This window comes from Rhinatrema bivittatum, chromosome 2 (assembly GCF_901001135.1).
Source record: "Rhinatrema bivittatum chromosome 2, aRhiBiv1.1, whole genome shotgun sequence".
NCBI lineage: Eukaryota > Metazoa > Chordata > Amphibia > Gymnophiona > Rhinatrematidae > Rhinatrema > Rhinatrema bivittatum.
Genome location: NC_042616.1, coordinates 637,880,766 through 637,896,942, shown reverse-complemented (window position 1 = coordinate 637,896,942; position 16,177 = coordinate 637,880,766). Strand labels below are relative to the sequence as shown.

Sequence of the window (16,177 nt, the reverse complement as noted above, 5' to 3'; positions counted from 1 at the left end):
AACAAACTTTGCACTTGACCTTGAAGTTTGACCATCTGATCCTCCGTGAGAGCTACAGTCCCCCGACGGGTATCAAACAAGGCTCCCAAAAACTCCAGAGACTGGGAGGGAACGAGACGGCTCTTGTCCAGACTGACTACCCAACCGTAAATCTAACGCATATCCATGTCTTATCACTGAGAGCACCCACTGGTCTGAAGTGATCTTGGCCCACTCCTCGTAAAACAGAGTTAATCTGCCCCCCACAGCGGGAACCAAGGGATGGACCAGCCGCCCATCATTGAGAAGGTTTTCCTCCCGCCGAACCCTGGCTGGAACCAGGTCTACCGAAACGCCTGCCACGAAAGGACTGGGAGTACGTCTGTTGTCTGCTGGCATTGTGACAAAAAGTTGACCCCCGATCCTCGAGAGGTCCTAGCCCTCCAACCTGCCCGAAAACGAGATCGAGAACCAAAAGAATCCCTCGACTTCGGCCTGTCCTCTGGCAAACAATGCACTTTATTCTCGCCCAACGACTGAATGAGGTCCTCCAGCTCTTTACCAAAGAGCAGTTTGTCCTTGAATGGTAAAGATCAGAGTTGGGATTTGGATGACACATCCGTGGCCCAGTTGCACAACCATAAAAGCCGCCGGGCGGACACCGCCAACACCATGGATCTGGCCGAGGTGTGGAGCAAATCATGAAAGACATCCACACTGTACGCAATCACAGACTCAAGTCGCCCCGCCTGGAGAAGCTGCTGTACCCAGCGAGTCCTGCCCTTAAGGAAAAATTACTACATATCGCCGCCTGGATCCCCAGAGCAGAGACTTCGAAAATCTTCTTAAGTTGAACCTCAAGTTTACGGTCTTGCAGATCCTTAAGGGCCGTCCCTCCAGTGACCGGAATGGTGGTTTTCTTCGTGACTGCTGCCACTGCCAAATCCACCTTAGGAACACGTAACAGCTCCAATGCCTCTTCAGGAAGCGGATAGAGCTTATCCATCGCCTTTGCCACTTTAAGACCCAAGTCCGGAGTGTTCCACTCCTTAAAAAGCAAGTCCGTAGCGGAAAAATGGAACGGAAAGGAAGAGGGAGGACCCCGAAGGCCCACCACAGGGTCAGTCGCTCCGAGATGAGACTCCTCTTGTGGAAGTGGAATGCTGAGCTCCTGTAAAATAGCTGGAATAACCTCTTATTCCAGCTATTTTCATCTCTGCGAAAAAGGCGGACCACTTTCGGGTCATCGCCTTCCGGACCATGAGAACCTCGTAGAAAGTACTGTAACTGGTTCCCCTCCCCCTCAATCCCCCGCGGGGGCTGGGAAGAAGTTCAGGGTCCGCTTGGTCCTCCGACTCCATGGATGACTCCGTATCTCTAAGGTGGGCTTCAAGGAGGAGGGCCTCGTCCTGGACATTGAACCCGTGTCCCGGGCGGTCCGCACCCTCTTCGGAGTCCCGTGACCGTTTGTACCCAAAGAACGACCCTTTTAGGGGTCGCTAAGGCTCCCTCTCCCCCTGACACGCAAGAGGAACAGAGATTATCTCTGGACAGGCGAGCCCGCATGGCACCACAGGCCTGACACACGGCCTTGCGGCATTGCTGAAGCGGCAAACACAGGCACGGCGAAAAAACCCCGGCACCCCCCCGAAAGCGCAGCAAAACAGGCTGAAAATACCCCCACCACGGACGGGAGGCCAGGGAGAGTCGAATCGCACCCAAGAACTTAAGAGAAAAAAAAAATATATTTTTTTTTTTTAAGTACCTGTCCGGAGCCTCTGGGTCCTGAAACAACTGGGGGGAGTGAGCCGGGCTCCCCGGTATCACCCCCAGTGGCTGCACAAGCTGGAAAGTGTGTCCTCAACCCAACGCCTCAGCTGCCTCTAAAACCAGGGAGGATGGTCCCCTCAGGACCTCACAACTCCCTGGGAGGTGAGAGACAGTAAACTGCAGGCACGAGCTGTGGTTGTCTCAGAAAGCTTTTCCTCTCTTCTACTATTATTTATTTTTTTAAACTGACCAAAAATCCTAATAGGCTCTAACACAGACTGTAGATTTGCACCCTCTCCACTTGCTGGAGACAGAAGAATACTGCCAGGCTGTAGGTGGCACCATCCTAGATAAGGCGGAGTTTATTACTAAACTTCTGTTTCCAACCTGCTAGAGGGAGGGCATAACCCAGGAGTCTGGACTGATCCGGGTACATACAGGGAATGACAACTACCTCCAAAAACATAAAAAGATGGTGCCACAATACACCAACTAGAAGACAGCCAATGTGCTTCCCTGCCATATCTAGGATCTTTGATTTGCTGGCAGTTTCCCCAGCATGGACTGCCAGTACATAGGACCTCAAAAGTTTCATTGTAGTTATCAATGGAATCCTTGCAACAATCAACTTCTAAAGTTAACTTCCTCCCACATCAATTAATTTTCTAGGCACAGTTCTACAAACTTCATAAAATTACAGATTATTTCAAACATTCACACACCGCATAGCTCCAGGCCAGCCCCGCTACCAGAAGGAACAAGTCTATCCAAAACCCAACATTTGAGACCTGTGCCTGCTATGATTTGCCTTTTTGTAAAGGGATACTAAGAAACTGCAACCAGAGAATGCTCAGCTTTTAGATTCGTTACAAAATAAAATTCCAAATGCAAAACCATAATTAGGAATGAATCTGTAAAGTACAATAACTGAACACCTTACCAGACTTCTCTTCTTCTTTAGGACAGAGCCCATTCAACCCCAGATAGTACAAGTCTCGATCGCTGAAAGATACATGGAAATAAAATAATTTCCTTTCATGCAGTGTCTGATTAAAACTTAAGCAGAGGGAAAAAAAAAGGTACAAAACAGTACGATTTGGTCGAAGAAATTACAGGCAGCCTCAGCCTTGCAGAACTGCACAGTTCCAGTCCTGGAGAACACATCCAGTTCTGCTTTTCAGGGTAGCCAAGCTCTGCAGATTACCTTGTTGTTTTAAACCCATCTTGGTTATGCTGAAAGCCAGATCTTTTCAGGGCCCTTCAAGAACTAGAGTCGTGCAATTAATGGTTTAAGTCGGAATTCACAAGATAAATCTATCATGTTCCCAAAACTGCCCTGGATCTGTTGCTTAGATCCTTTACCTTTTTGGGTTGTGTGCATCTTAAAGGGCTCTCTGCTGAGCTATCTAAAATGGTTAATCTCTCTTTGGAGGAGGAGTTGCTTGGAGGATACTCAAAAAAAAAAGCTTTGGTTCGTCTGGTAAAAAAAAGCATTTTCTGGCTGCTTCTAAGCCTATGAATTACCGAACAATTTAACATTTTTCATCCCTGGCTAAGCTCTTGGAGAAAGTATGCTAAGCCAGTTAGAGTTTTTAGATGACAATGTGTTAGATCTATCCAATGTGGTTTTCACCAAGGTCACACTACAGAAACACTGCCAGTTTGATTGATTTACCTTTGTGCAAGATTGATTCCTGCAGAACAGTTCTGTTTGTTAAAGGCAGAGAAAACATTTAGAAAAAACAAAACTGTCAATCATTCAATTTTACTTAGTTGACTGTGCGCTATGGAGATTGAGGAAACAGTGCTACACTAGTTCTAGTCTCTCAGAGGAGCAATCATTTCAAGTTTGCCTGGAACAGACTGGGCTGGAAAACCTGTGCAGTGAGCATTCCCACAGAGATCAACCCCTGGGCATCAGATATGAAATTAATGTAGATTATGAGCTTGTCTTTCCAGCAAGTGCCACTTGGACAGATAGCATTGATAGCCTTGTTAGTGGTTTACAGGCAGCAAATAGCTGGCTAGCCCAGAATGGAATCATTTTTAATGCTAAAAAAACAGAAATCCAGTCAGTCAATTGGGGAGTCTGTCCAGATGAAATCCCATCAGTAAAAGTTAAGGAGACAGATTAATATAATTTCAGAGGTCTGAGACTTAGGTATTACGTTTTATACCCAGCTTTCCATGAAATTGCAAATTCAAGCAATCTTAAAAAGTCTGCTTTTTAATAATTGAGGGTATTATGTAGACCAGTGGTTCTCAACCTTTTCTTGGCCAGGACACACCTGATAGATGGTTCTCACATGTGTGACACACTGAACATGTGATCATCATGGGGCTAAATGTAAACATGCACTTTGTATCCACAGGAATCCCCTCAACCTCCGCAATGAGTACAAAGCAGATCTAGGGCATTACCCTGTACAACTCGCCATACAAAAAAAGATATTCTGGTTCTGATGACATCCCAATAAAAGCAAAACAAACTCCTTTTACTAGCAGGCAAAATAGCCTTCCTTATGAAAAGACAGTAATTTACCACTAATGCATATCCTATTGAGAAAACACAACAAATAAGATTGATACAAATGCCTACATGCTAGTAAAATACCTCACCTCGGTCACACACCCAGAACTGACCTTCACCAAGTACAGAAAGACCACAAATTATAAATATGGAGACAGAAACTGGAATGGAAAAGCAAAAAAGCCACTCTGCATGCAGTGCGAACCTGGAGAAATGGAAAGAGAAATATACACCTAACAGACTCTCAGGATTTACAATAATGCACACAAACTAACCCGCACAAAGTTACACCTGTATTATGGAACACACTCAACAGTAACAACCCTATCTAAGAAATACAACTATTAAACCAGGCCCTAAACACTAATACATTTCCTATTGGGAAAACAGAATAAGCCAAGCTGCTATAGAGCCCCACACAGAAATAATTGTAAAGCTATACTAAAAATGTTACAAAACAGCTGCTGAACAGAATAATATCCAACAATTAAAAACTCATAAAAATTATTAAAACATGTCCAAATATCAATAAAATATTTCAAAACAGAAGACATCACATAATACCCAATAATTAAAATGTCAATCAAGAAAAATAACCTTAAAAAGACACTTTTACTTACCCTCTCCAGCAACTCTCCTATTCCTTTCCCTTCCAGGCCAATAGCACTCACCAGAAGCAGCAAGGGCTGCTGAAGTTCTGTTCTCACAGTCCTCTTCTTTAGCGCCCACAACCAGTCACTCACACACACACACCCCAATTAGACCTCACGACCAGTCTCGGTCTCTCTCACACCAGTCATCTTCCTGGACAGTCTCTCTCTCAAATCACACTCATGGTCTCTTATACACAAGCTCTCAATCACACACAAATGCTCTCGCATCCATTCACACCAGCTCTCAACCAGGCACCGATTCACACCCACAAGCTCACACACAAATGCTCTCGCATCCATTCACACCAGCTCTCACCCAGGCACCGATTCACACCCACAAGCTCTCAGCCAGGTACCCATTCACACACAGACGCACCAGCTCTCAGCCAGGCACCCATTCACACACAGACGCACCAGCTCTCAGCCAGGCACCCATTCACACACAGACGCACCAGCACTCAGCCAGGCACCCATTCACACACAGACGCACCAGCTCTCACCAAAATCTTCTTCCTTCACTGCAGGGATGGGCTCCAGTTCCGCCACGGCTTTACTCCGGCGGGCCTTCTTTTTTCGCCACCACAGGAATGGGCTCCCGTGGTGGCCTCGGTCGGATTTCCTCTTCGCCGCCATGGGCTGTGGCAGCCTTGCTTGGTCGGGGTCGGGTTTCCTCTTCGCCGCCATGGGAATGGGCTCCTATGGCGGCTTTGCTTCGTTGGGGGTCGGGTTTCCTCTTCGCCGCCATGGGAATGGGCTCCCATGGCAGCTTTGCTTCGTCGGGGGTCGGGTTTCCTCTTCACACCGCACGGCCTTTCTTCGTCGGAGTTCAAAAACTTCTATTCCTCCCATCCCACCCCAGCCGAGGGCATTCTGATGCCTGCCTCACCAGCCAATCAAAGGCTTCCTCCCTTCTTCCTACTCCCACTGATAGGGAGGAGGCTTCCGTTTGGCCTGCGCAGGGGCAGGCAGAATGAAGGAGGCTTCCCATTGGGCAATGGGGGTAGGAAGAAAGGAGGCTTCCAATTGGCCCACGGGGGCTGGAAAAAGGCAAAAGGAAAGTAGAATGGGGTAGTGGGACACCGGGAGACGCAACACACCTGCCGGTGTTTGGCAACACACTAGTGTGTCGCCAAACACCATTTGAGAAGCGCTGATGTAGACTGAACTACATTCTCTTGTTCCAAACATATAGGCCATTACAACGAATGCAATAGATTATTGTAATGCACTGTGCTGGCCTACCAAAAAATTGCCTCTATTACCTTCAGATGTTTCAGAATGCTGCTACCTGGTTAATCAACCTTACCATTTATTGAAAAAATTATGGAGAAAATAATTCATACTCAACTGATAGATTACCTAAATGCACATAAGAACATGCCATACTGGGTCAGACCAAGGGTCCATCAAGCTCAGCATCCTGTTATCAATCCAGGCTATAAGAACCTGGCAAGTACCCAAAAACTAAGTCTATTCCATGTTACTGTTGCTAGTAATAGCAGTGGCTATTTTCTAAGTCAACTTAATTAATAGCAGGTAATGGACTTCTCCTCCAAGAACTTATCCAATCCTTTTTTAAACATAGCTATACTAACTGCACTAACCACATCCTCTGGCAACAAACTCCAGAGTTTAATTGTGCACTGAATAAAAAAGAACTTTCTCCGATTAGTTTTAAATGTATCACATGCTAACTTCATGGAGCGTCTCCTAGTTTTTCTATTATCTGAAAGAGTAAATAACCGATTCACATCTAGACCTCTCATGATTTTAAACTCCTCTATCATATCCCCCCTCAGCCCTCTCTTCTCCAAGCTGAAAAGTCCTAACCTCTTTAGTCTTTCCTCATAGGGGAGCTGTTCCATTCCCCTTATCACTTTGGTAGCCCTTCCCTGTTCCTTCTCCATCGCAATTATATCTTTTTAGACATGCGGCGACCAGAATTGTACACAGTATTCAAGGTGCGGTCTCACCATGGAGCGATACAGAGGCATTATGACATTTTCCGTTTTATTCACAATTCCCTTTCTAATAAATTCCCAACATTCTCTTTGCTTTTTTGACTGCCGCAGCACACTGAACCGATGATTTCAATGTGTTATCCACTATGACGCCTAGATCTCTTTCTTGGGTTGTAGCACCTAATATGGAACCTAACATTGTGTAACTATAGCATGGGTTATTTTTCCCTATATGCATCACCTTGGACTTAGCCACATTAAATTTCATCTGCCATTTTGATGCCCAATTTTCCAGTCTCACAAGGTCTTCCTGCAATTTATCACAATCTGCTTGTGATTTAATTACTCTGAACAATTTTGTAACATCTGCAAATCTGATTATCTCACTCGTCATATTTCTTTCCAGATCATTTATAAATATATTGAAAAGTAAGGGTCCCAAAACAGATCCCTGAGGCACTCCACTGCCCACTCCCTTCCACTGAGAAAATTGTCCATTTAATCCTACTCTTTGTTTCCTGTCTTTTAGCCAGTTTGCAATCCATGAAAAGACATCGCCACCTATCCCATGACTTTTTACTTTTCCTAGAAGCCTCTCATGAGGAACTTTGTCAAACGCCTTCTGAAAATCCAAGTATACTACATCTACCGGTTCACCTTTATCCACATGTTTATTAACTCCTTCAAAAAAGTGAAGCAGATTTGTGAGGCAAAACTTGCCTTGGGTAAAGCCAAAAAAAAATCAGCAGAACCAGGGGTCACGAGCTGAAGCTCCAGGGAGGAAGACTCAGAACCAATGTCAGGAAGTATTTCTTCACGGAGAGGGTGGTGGATGCCTGGAATGCCCTTCTGGAGGAAGTGGTGAAGACCAGAACTGTGAAGGACTTCAAAGGGGCGTGGGATAAACACTGTGGATCCGTCAAGTCTAGAGGACGTGAATGAAGAGGGGGTGGCTCGCGGGAATGAAGGCTACTACCTGGAGATAATACCCTTATTCGATATATATACACACGGTTAATGCGACTCCAACATTGCTCTAAGCTTCAACGGTAAGAGGAAATGTGGGGAAAAAAAAAAAGGATTTGCATTCACAAAAAAGCGGGGTGTAGCTTGCTTGTTAAGGCGGTTACTACCCCAAAACCAAATAAGCCTGATACTTTACTTTCAATGCATATCTAGAATAGCTCTCTGCTTCAATGGCAGGGGAGAAAGTCTGATACTTCACTTCCAACGCATAGCCAGCATAGCTCTCTGCTTCAACGGCAGGGGAGAAAGTCTGATACTTCACTTTCAACGCATAGCCAGCATAGCTCTCTGCTTCAACGGCAGGGGAGAAAGTCTGATACTTCACTTTCAACGCATAGCCAGCATAGCTCTCTGCTTCAACGACAGGGGAGAAAGTCTGATACTTCACTTTCAATGCATAGCTCTCTGCTTCAACGGCAGGCGAGAAAGTCTGTTACTTCACTTTCAACGCATAGCTCTCTGCTTCAACGGCAGGGGAGAAAGTCTGATACTTCACTTTCAACGCATAGCCAGCATAGCTCTCTGCTTCAACGGCAGGGGAGAAAGTCTGATACTTCACGTTCAACGCATAGCTCTCTGCTTCAATGGCAGGGGAGAAAGTCTGATACTTCACTTTCAACGCATAGCTCTCTGCTTCAATGGCAGGGGAGAAAGTCTGATACTTCACTTTCAACGCATAGCTCTCTGCTTCAACGGCAGGGGAGAAAGTCTGATACTTCACTTTCAACGCATAGCCAGCATAGCTCTCTGCTTCAACGGCAGGGGAGAAAGTCTGATACTTCACTTTCAACGCATAGCCAGCATAGCTCTCTGCTTCAACGGCAGGGGAGAAAGTCTGTTACTTCACTTTCAACGCATAGCCAGCACAGCTCTCTGCTTCAACGGCAGGGGAGAAAGTCTGTTACTTCACTTTCAAAGCATAGCCAGCACAGCTCTCTGCTTCAACGGCAGGGGAGAAAGTCTGATACTTCACTTTCAACGCATAGCTCTCTGCTTCAACGGCAGGGGAGAAAGTCTGTTACTTCACTTTCAATGCATAGCCAGCAAAGCTCTCTGCTTCAACGGCAGGGACAATGTAGAAAAGAGTATCTATATATATATATAGACAACAACCAACAAGGACTAAATTACATAGTCGAGTAAACAAAAGCATGGGTGTAGCTTGCTTATTGAGGCTGTTACTACCCCTAACTAAGCTACATATTCAATTATTTTATTTATTTAAAATATTTTCTATACCGTCGTTAAGCGGGTGCCATCACAACGGTTCACAAAATGGCACAAAAAACTATGTTGAGTAAAGTGTCTAGAATTCTAACTCTTAAACAGGTGCCAACCAAAATACTGTAACATTATATCATAATAAATACTATTTGGTGAGTGTTATAAGTCAAGTCTAGTTTTTCTAACGCTGTTAAAAGTTTGGTGTTATTTAATTTTAGTTCTTTGTTGTTTGAGATGAAGGAAGAAATTAGAATATAGGAGAGAAGACACACTTTAAGAAGGAAGGCGTGTGTTTTTGTGGGTGTTTGCTTGACCGCACCTAACAGTTCCCTGGGTTCTACTCTTGATTCTCTTTGTGGTATGCTTGCTTAAATAGCCATGTTTTTAATTTTTTTCTGAATGTTTTGATGTCTCTTTCCAATCTGATTTCTACCGGCATGGTGTTCCATATTAATCGGTCCTGCTAGGGATAGTTCCGATTTCGGAGCGGCCTCGGAGGGAACAGGCAGCACGCGCCGACCCCGGATTTTATAAGATACGCGCGCATCTTATAAAATCCAGCGTACTTTTGTTCGCGCCTGGTGCACGAACAAAAGTACGCGCTCGCACAAATTTATAAAATCTGCCTCTGTATGTTGGTCTTCCAGATTCCATGATCCGTCCACTCCAAATTGTCCAAAATGCCACAGCTCGCCTTCTTACAAAATACCAAACTTAAGAAACACATTACTCCAGCTCTTCTCAGCCTTCACTGGCTTCCATTCAAACAACGCATACATTTTAAAATCCCAATACTAATGTTCAACTTAATCCACAATTTCTCCGCCATCTGGCTATGCACATCTCCTACACTTGTATCAACTTCAGCGTCATTTAAGATCAACTGATAAAAGTCTTCTCCAGGTCCCAAAGGTTAAAACTGCCAGGCTCGAAATAACCAGAAAATGTGCCTTCTCAGTGGAAGGTCTGTCCCTTTGGAACTCCATCCTAACCATCCTCAGTCATAACCAATCCTAAAGAATTCAAGAAGAAATTAAAAACCTATCTATATTCTACTGCCTTTGACACACGCAGATCAGAGTAATACCTCTCCTTTAGCTTTTTATTTAATGGATACCCTTAGTTTTTATTTAGTCTTTTAATTTGTCATTTTATGTATTTTTTAGACTGTAAACTGCCTAGATCCCTACCTTTTTGTATAAGCGGTATAGAACAGTTTTTAAATAAAGTCCAGAACTCAATCCAATTGAAAATCTGTGGCACTATTTGAAAACTGCAGTCCATAAGCATCATCCAACCAACTTCAACAAACTGGAGAAAATCTGCCAGGAAGAATGGGCAAAAGTCACTACCAAACAGTGTGCAAAGCTGGTAGAAACTTTCCCCAACAGATTTAAAGCTCAGATTGGAGCAAAATGTGGTTTGACCCTGTACTAGTGTGAAGGGGGTCGAATACTTACGGAAGCAGCAGTTTTCAATTTTATTTTACAAAAAATGCAGAGAAATAATGAATTGTGACTTTGATAATTTACTTTAAGAGCATACTGGTTAGCAATAAACATACTATCTGGAACAATTTGTGTGTCATTTGTAATCCACACAGTGACTTATTTTTTTTGGGGGGGGGGGGGGGGGGAATACTTTTGCAAGTCACTGTTTATAGGGCCATTTTCAAGGGGGTCACACGTGCTTCCAGGGCTTTGAGGTGTGAGAGGCCTCAATATTTAAAAGATTCTGTTGCACTACAGTACTATTCATGTACTGAAGTCAACAGATAAGAAATTGCTAGCAGTTCCTTCTCCCTACTGATGTTCATTTGGTCTCAACTTGGCAGCGAGCATTCTCTGTAATCAAGACAATCCTGTGGAATGCTGTACCTATTGCTATTTGTGAGATCCCATATTACAGTGCTTTTACGAAGCAACTTAAATTGTATTTTCCCTAAGCCTTTAGAGGCTGAGACAGATTAGTTTTGAGTTTTACTGGATTTCAGGTTTATCAGTTTTAGTTTATGATTTATGTTCCTATCTCTCGAACATAGCATATTCCCTGACAAACTTAAATGTGCAGAAGTCAAACCTATCCTTAAAAAACCTTACCTTGACAAATTTGATCCAGCAAACTACAGACCTATCTCCAACCTCCCTTTCATAGCCAAAATTCTAGAAAAAATTATTAACAACCAACTCTCCGACCACCTAGAAAATCATAACATCCTACTGCCAGCACAACACGGCTTCAGAAAACTATACAGCACGGAAACACTTCTGCTCACCCTCACCGGCACAATCCTAGAAGGACTCGATGGTGGCCAATCCTACCTACTGATACTCCTAGACATCTCCGCTGCCTTTGACACCATCAACCACGAAACACTATTAAACAGACTGAAAGAAATCGGACTATGTGACACCACACTCAAATGGTTCAAATCATACCTTACAGAGTTTTCAAAATAAAAATAAATACAACAGAATCCTCCCAAATACCCCTCCCTCTTGGCGTCCACAAGGATCATCCCTTTCATCCACCCTCTTCAACATATACCTTCTCCCACTCTGCAAATTCTTGTCAGAATCAGTCCTATCATACTATGTCTATGTGGATGACTTACCAATCCTACTCCCCCTAATCAAAACCCTTGAAAACACACTAAAGATCTAGGACAAACTTCTAGCAAAAACTACTCTCACGACTATCTCTCTCTCTCAAAAACAACACTGAAATCCTCTACCTAACAACCACACCACACCTCTCTTCCTCAACTCCGCACCAACCCACACGGAGAAGCAGCTAACCCCCTCAGTAAAAGACCCTGGCGTCATACTTGACAACGAACTAAACCTCAAACAACACATCATCAACACAGTGATAAAAGACGGATTCTTCAAACTACAGATCCTAAAACGACTCAAACTGCTTCTCCACTCCCAAGATTATTGAGCCGTGCTCCAATCTCTATTCGCTAAGCTCGACTACTGCAACACCCTCCTCCTCGGCATTCCAGCCTCCACCCTCAGACCTATGCAGTTATTCCGAAATGCAGCTGCAAGATCCCTCACAAACATCAAAAGATCTGACCAAATCACACCCATCCTCAAGGACCTTCACTGGCTTCATATCAATTTCAGAATTCAATACAAAACCCTAACACTCATCCACAAAAAACTGAATGACAAGATGGACTGGCTTAACACATCCCTCCATCTTTACACCCCCCAAAGGAATCTTCATTCCATCGAATCTGTGCTCCTCTCAATTCCCCCCCCCCCAAAAAAAAAAGCAGTGCACTTATCCACAGTCAGGAAATGCACCCTATCAGTCGCTCGACCCTCACTATGGAACAATCTACCACCACAACTTAGAACCAAACCCTCAACTCAAATACTCAAAAAAACAAGGCTCTTCCAAAAAGCCTTTCCCCCAGAGGCCTAACCCCTACCACACCTCCAGCCACCAGAACTCCATCAACCTGCCTCTTGAACCCCCTGGAAAACCTCCACTAATATTTGCAGACATGAACAAATCACAAAGTTCGAAGCTTATCCATTAAAGGGCCCCCCACTATAACAAGATGGTTTCTCTCTCACAATGAAATTTCCAAATGTCTCCGTAATTTCTTCAGTTTCTCTGTTAACATATATTTGCACCTTTCTGTTAAATTATTTGTTATTAAGTTCTAGTTAATTTAAGCTATCATATTTAAGCTTTAGTTAAATTAAGTTATCATGTTTAAGTACTCAAGGCACCAAGTTTCTAAAGTATTCCATTAGCCCTACCATACTTAACCTAATAGTTACATGTAAAGTTCTAAGTTATTCTGTAAAAATAAGCAGCCCATGTCTTACTTGACCTTTCAGTTTCATGTAAACCGATGTGATATCTCGATCGAATTGTCGGTATATAAAAAATAAATAAATTTGATATGTATTTCAGAAATTGTTTTTTTTATACTGTAATCTACCCTGAACTACTTGGATGGGAAGGGAAGAATATAAATGATTTTAAATAAATTCTGCTGGTATGACATTGAAAAGACATGTGTGGCCCAGGCCCTGCAGAAACATAGAATATGATCCTCATAAGGACCAGAAGGCCAATCTAATTTCTCCAGTTTCATTGCAGGTATAATGCCTCACATCTCAGTTTCTCTCTGGTTTGCCCTTCACTTTGTAACTTCACTCTGAATTTATCGTATGATTTCTTGAATTCTGTGACTAATTTGTTGCCTCCATCTCTTCCTTTGGAAGGTCACACTTTCCATGAAGATATATCTTTTGATGCTACTCTTGAGTTTATCCCACTTGATCTTCATATCATGACCTCAGAATTGTATTTACATTTATTTAAAATTATTTATAGATCACACACTCCACTAATCATGGCAGTTTATAATAAAATGTACAAAGAAAATGAAACAATAACAACACAACATAACCAAAACATGAAAAAAAAATGTTTGCTTCTTGTGCATTTAAATACTTCTGAAGTATCTGAATGTAAAGATTATTCAATGGGCAAAAATTTATCATTTTGTCACAGTAGGTGTGAAATATGCCCAACCTTGCATCTTCATTTCTTTTTAGCTTTCCTAGAATACACAGTGGTGAAATTTATAAATAGGCACTTTAAGTAAGAAATATTACAGAAGTCGGCTGAAAATGCAGAATTTCTAGTCTAGACCAAGGTGTAAATCTCACCTTTTACTGAGTGACCTTGAGCAAGTCACTTAAACTTTTTGGAACTTGAAGTGCTAAAATCCCAGAGAAAAGAGCTCAAAAGGTAAGGCTGACCTTAGGAAGGTGTGGGGCTCAGGAACCCTGAAATTATCGTGTTGGGGGATGGGGCTACCATGGCAATGCTGGGCTCCTGGGCGGCCCTCCAAATCACGGCTCTGCTCAAAAGCCCGAGAATTATGTTTCACAGCACAACGTAAACTATAGAAATTATCTCTTTTTTCCCCACCACGTGCTCATCCTGTTCCTAGAATGATCCTCATCCTTGGAACAATCTCACAAAAAGGGCTACAGCCTTTTATGACCAAGCCAGGCAGCATGCCTACACCAAAAAGAGGTAAGAATGGAAACAAAAGTCACACTGTTTCCAGGAGTTCATTAGGAGCCAAACGCACAAAGCAGAAGACACAGCTCATAGGGGCTTACATACTCTACAAAAGCTCTAGAGCAGAGGCAGAGGATGCTCCGCGCCTCTTCCAGCTCCTCGATGCAGAGGATCATCTCGGCTACCCGGCTCCACTCCTGGCATAGCATCGTGTCGACAAGCGCCCCGTGCAAACAGCGTCAGTCAGTGCGCCACCTTCATGTGCGCGCACACACCCCCGACCCGGGGGCGCACGGGTGCGGATAAGCTCAACCTTCTACTAGGAAGGCCGCCTCACGCACTCGGCACACACATGAGGCGCACAGTCCCCATGATCTGTCGGACGTGACGTTACAATAGACGTCAGGAGAGGCGGAACGAAGAGCGAGCGCTCTGCAATGTTGAGGGGCAGTATCCGAGAGAGAGCTGGGAACGATCGTAAAGAGGCGGAGAGTGGGCGTGGAGAGCGAGGGGGGGAGAACAAATAGCAGCAGTGTAAGGCTCTCGGAGGAGGAGCTTGAGGTTTAGTCTCTTCCTTCTCCAACACACTGAGTGTGTTGCACTGAAAGTGGTTCGGGCAGGTCCCGGTTCCGTGCATTAGCTGCAGATGCCGGCAGCGGGAACCACAATTATCGGTCCTTGTCTGCGCTTATAGCGGAGGAGGGTGTTATTAGCTGGTAGCGTTAATCAGCCCGGTCGCTGTTGAGTCAATGTGGAAGATTCAGGTAGTTCTCTGGTTGAGTTTTTATTTCTGCTTCCCGACCCAGGTTATCCATTTAATATAGTTAAACATGGATTAATAGTTTATGATATGCTTTTTGATACTTTTGTAACTGGCGCATTCTCTCCTTACAGGGCGAAACTTATGAATTTAGCACTGGATAGAGAAAAGATGGAGGGGGATAATGATGATAGCTAGGCGAGAGATGAGGGCGGGGTGTTTTTGTGACACGTGGGATGTAATCTCTTGTAAACAGTAAGAACGTACGGTAAAGAATTGTGTCTTAAATACCATGGGATGCTGAAAATGGGGGATGACTCGAAAGATGAAGATAGGGGAATGGTAACGTTCGGTTATTATGTGACACAGATGGGAAGGGGAGTTTCCTTCTTGACATCTGGTTAATGGATGTCTTGTCACATTGGGGTTGTGCGATGGATCCTTATTCGGTTGAAGGACGGATTCTTTTAAGTGCTCCTAAATATCCCATAATCTCTAGGGGGATGATTAACTTTTTCATGGAAGGAAGAAAGATGCTTTATTTCCTGAGTATAGCTGCTATATTGAATTGGCCAGACATGTCAGTTTTGGGAGTAATAATGAACTATAGTATTCTAATTTCAGTCTGGTAAATAAGACTCTAGTTGCTAGTTTAAGTTAATGTTATGGGTTTTGTTTTAGGAAGATTATATAAAGTGAAGTAACATCAAAAGTGGTTAAATTTTAGCATAAACTTGAACTTTTCTGTTCTTGAAGTGGTATCTAATTTAAATGAGTAAAACGGTTATAAAACAATGTGACTGTGTTTGTTAAAGGGTTATTTTGCATTCTCGTAAGAGCATTGCTAGCCAGGGGCACACAGGGCTCCTGCTCCAATCTAATGGCCACCATTTTCCCAATATTAAAACAGCTATTCTCTTATTGCTCCAGTTCTTTCCCTCTAGGCAGCCTTTAGGGAAGGGAGCAGAGTAATTGTTTTCTTCTCTGTAGTGTCTACTCCAGACTCACCCCTCCCTCTCTTTTTCACTACAAGAGAGGGAGGGGAGAGAGTTGAGCAGATATGTAGGCAACAGGTGGGTAGAAACTGAAGGGGAGGGTCTGGACAAGGGAGCAGAACAACTATTTTCTGTACAGCTGTGTCTGCACTAGTCTGTCTTCTCACTTTGTCTCCTTGTTTCAACAAGTAGCATGGTAGGAGGGGAGGGGGCTGGAA

General features: G+C 43.7%; 2 protein-coding genes across 2 annotated transcripts in view; one reads left to right on the top strand and one right to left on the bottom strand.

Moving 5' to 3' along the window:
- The window catches only part of TGS1 (trimethylguanosine synthase 1), a 185,269-nt gene extending 170,625 nt beyond the window's left edge, over nt 1-14,644 (bottom strand). Inside the window, 2 exon segments of the mRNA XM_029591286.1 lie at nt 2,690-2,751; nt 14,310-14,644. Of these exon segments, the coding sequence (XP_029447146.1) occupies nt 2,690-2,751; nt 14,310-14,413 (166 nt within the window). The 5' untranslated portion in view covers nt 14,414-14,644.
- Nucleotides 14,645-14,775: 131 nt separating this feature from the next.
- The window catches only part of TMEM68 (transmembrane protein 68), a 96,453-nt gene continuing 95,051 nt past the window's right edge, over nt 14,776-16,177 (top strand). The window contains exon 1 of the mRNA XM_029591285.1: nt 14,776-14,968. The gene's annotated coding sequence lies outside the window, so the exon portion shown is untranslated. The remainder of the gene's footprint in view (nt 14,969-16,177) is intronic.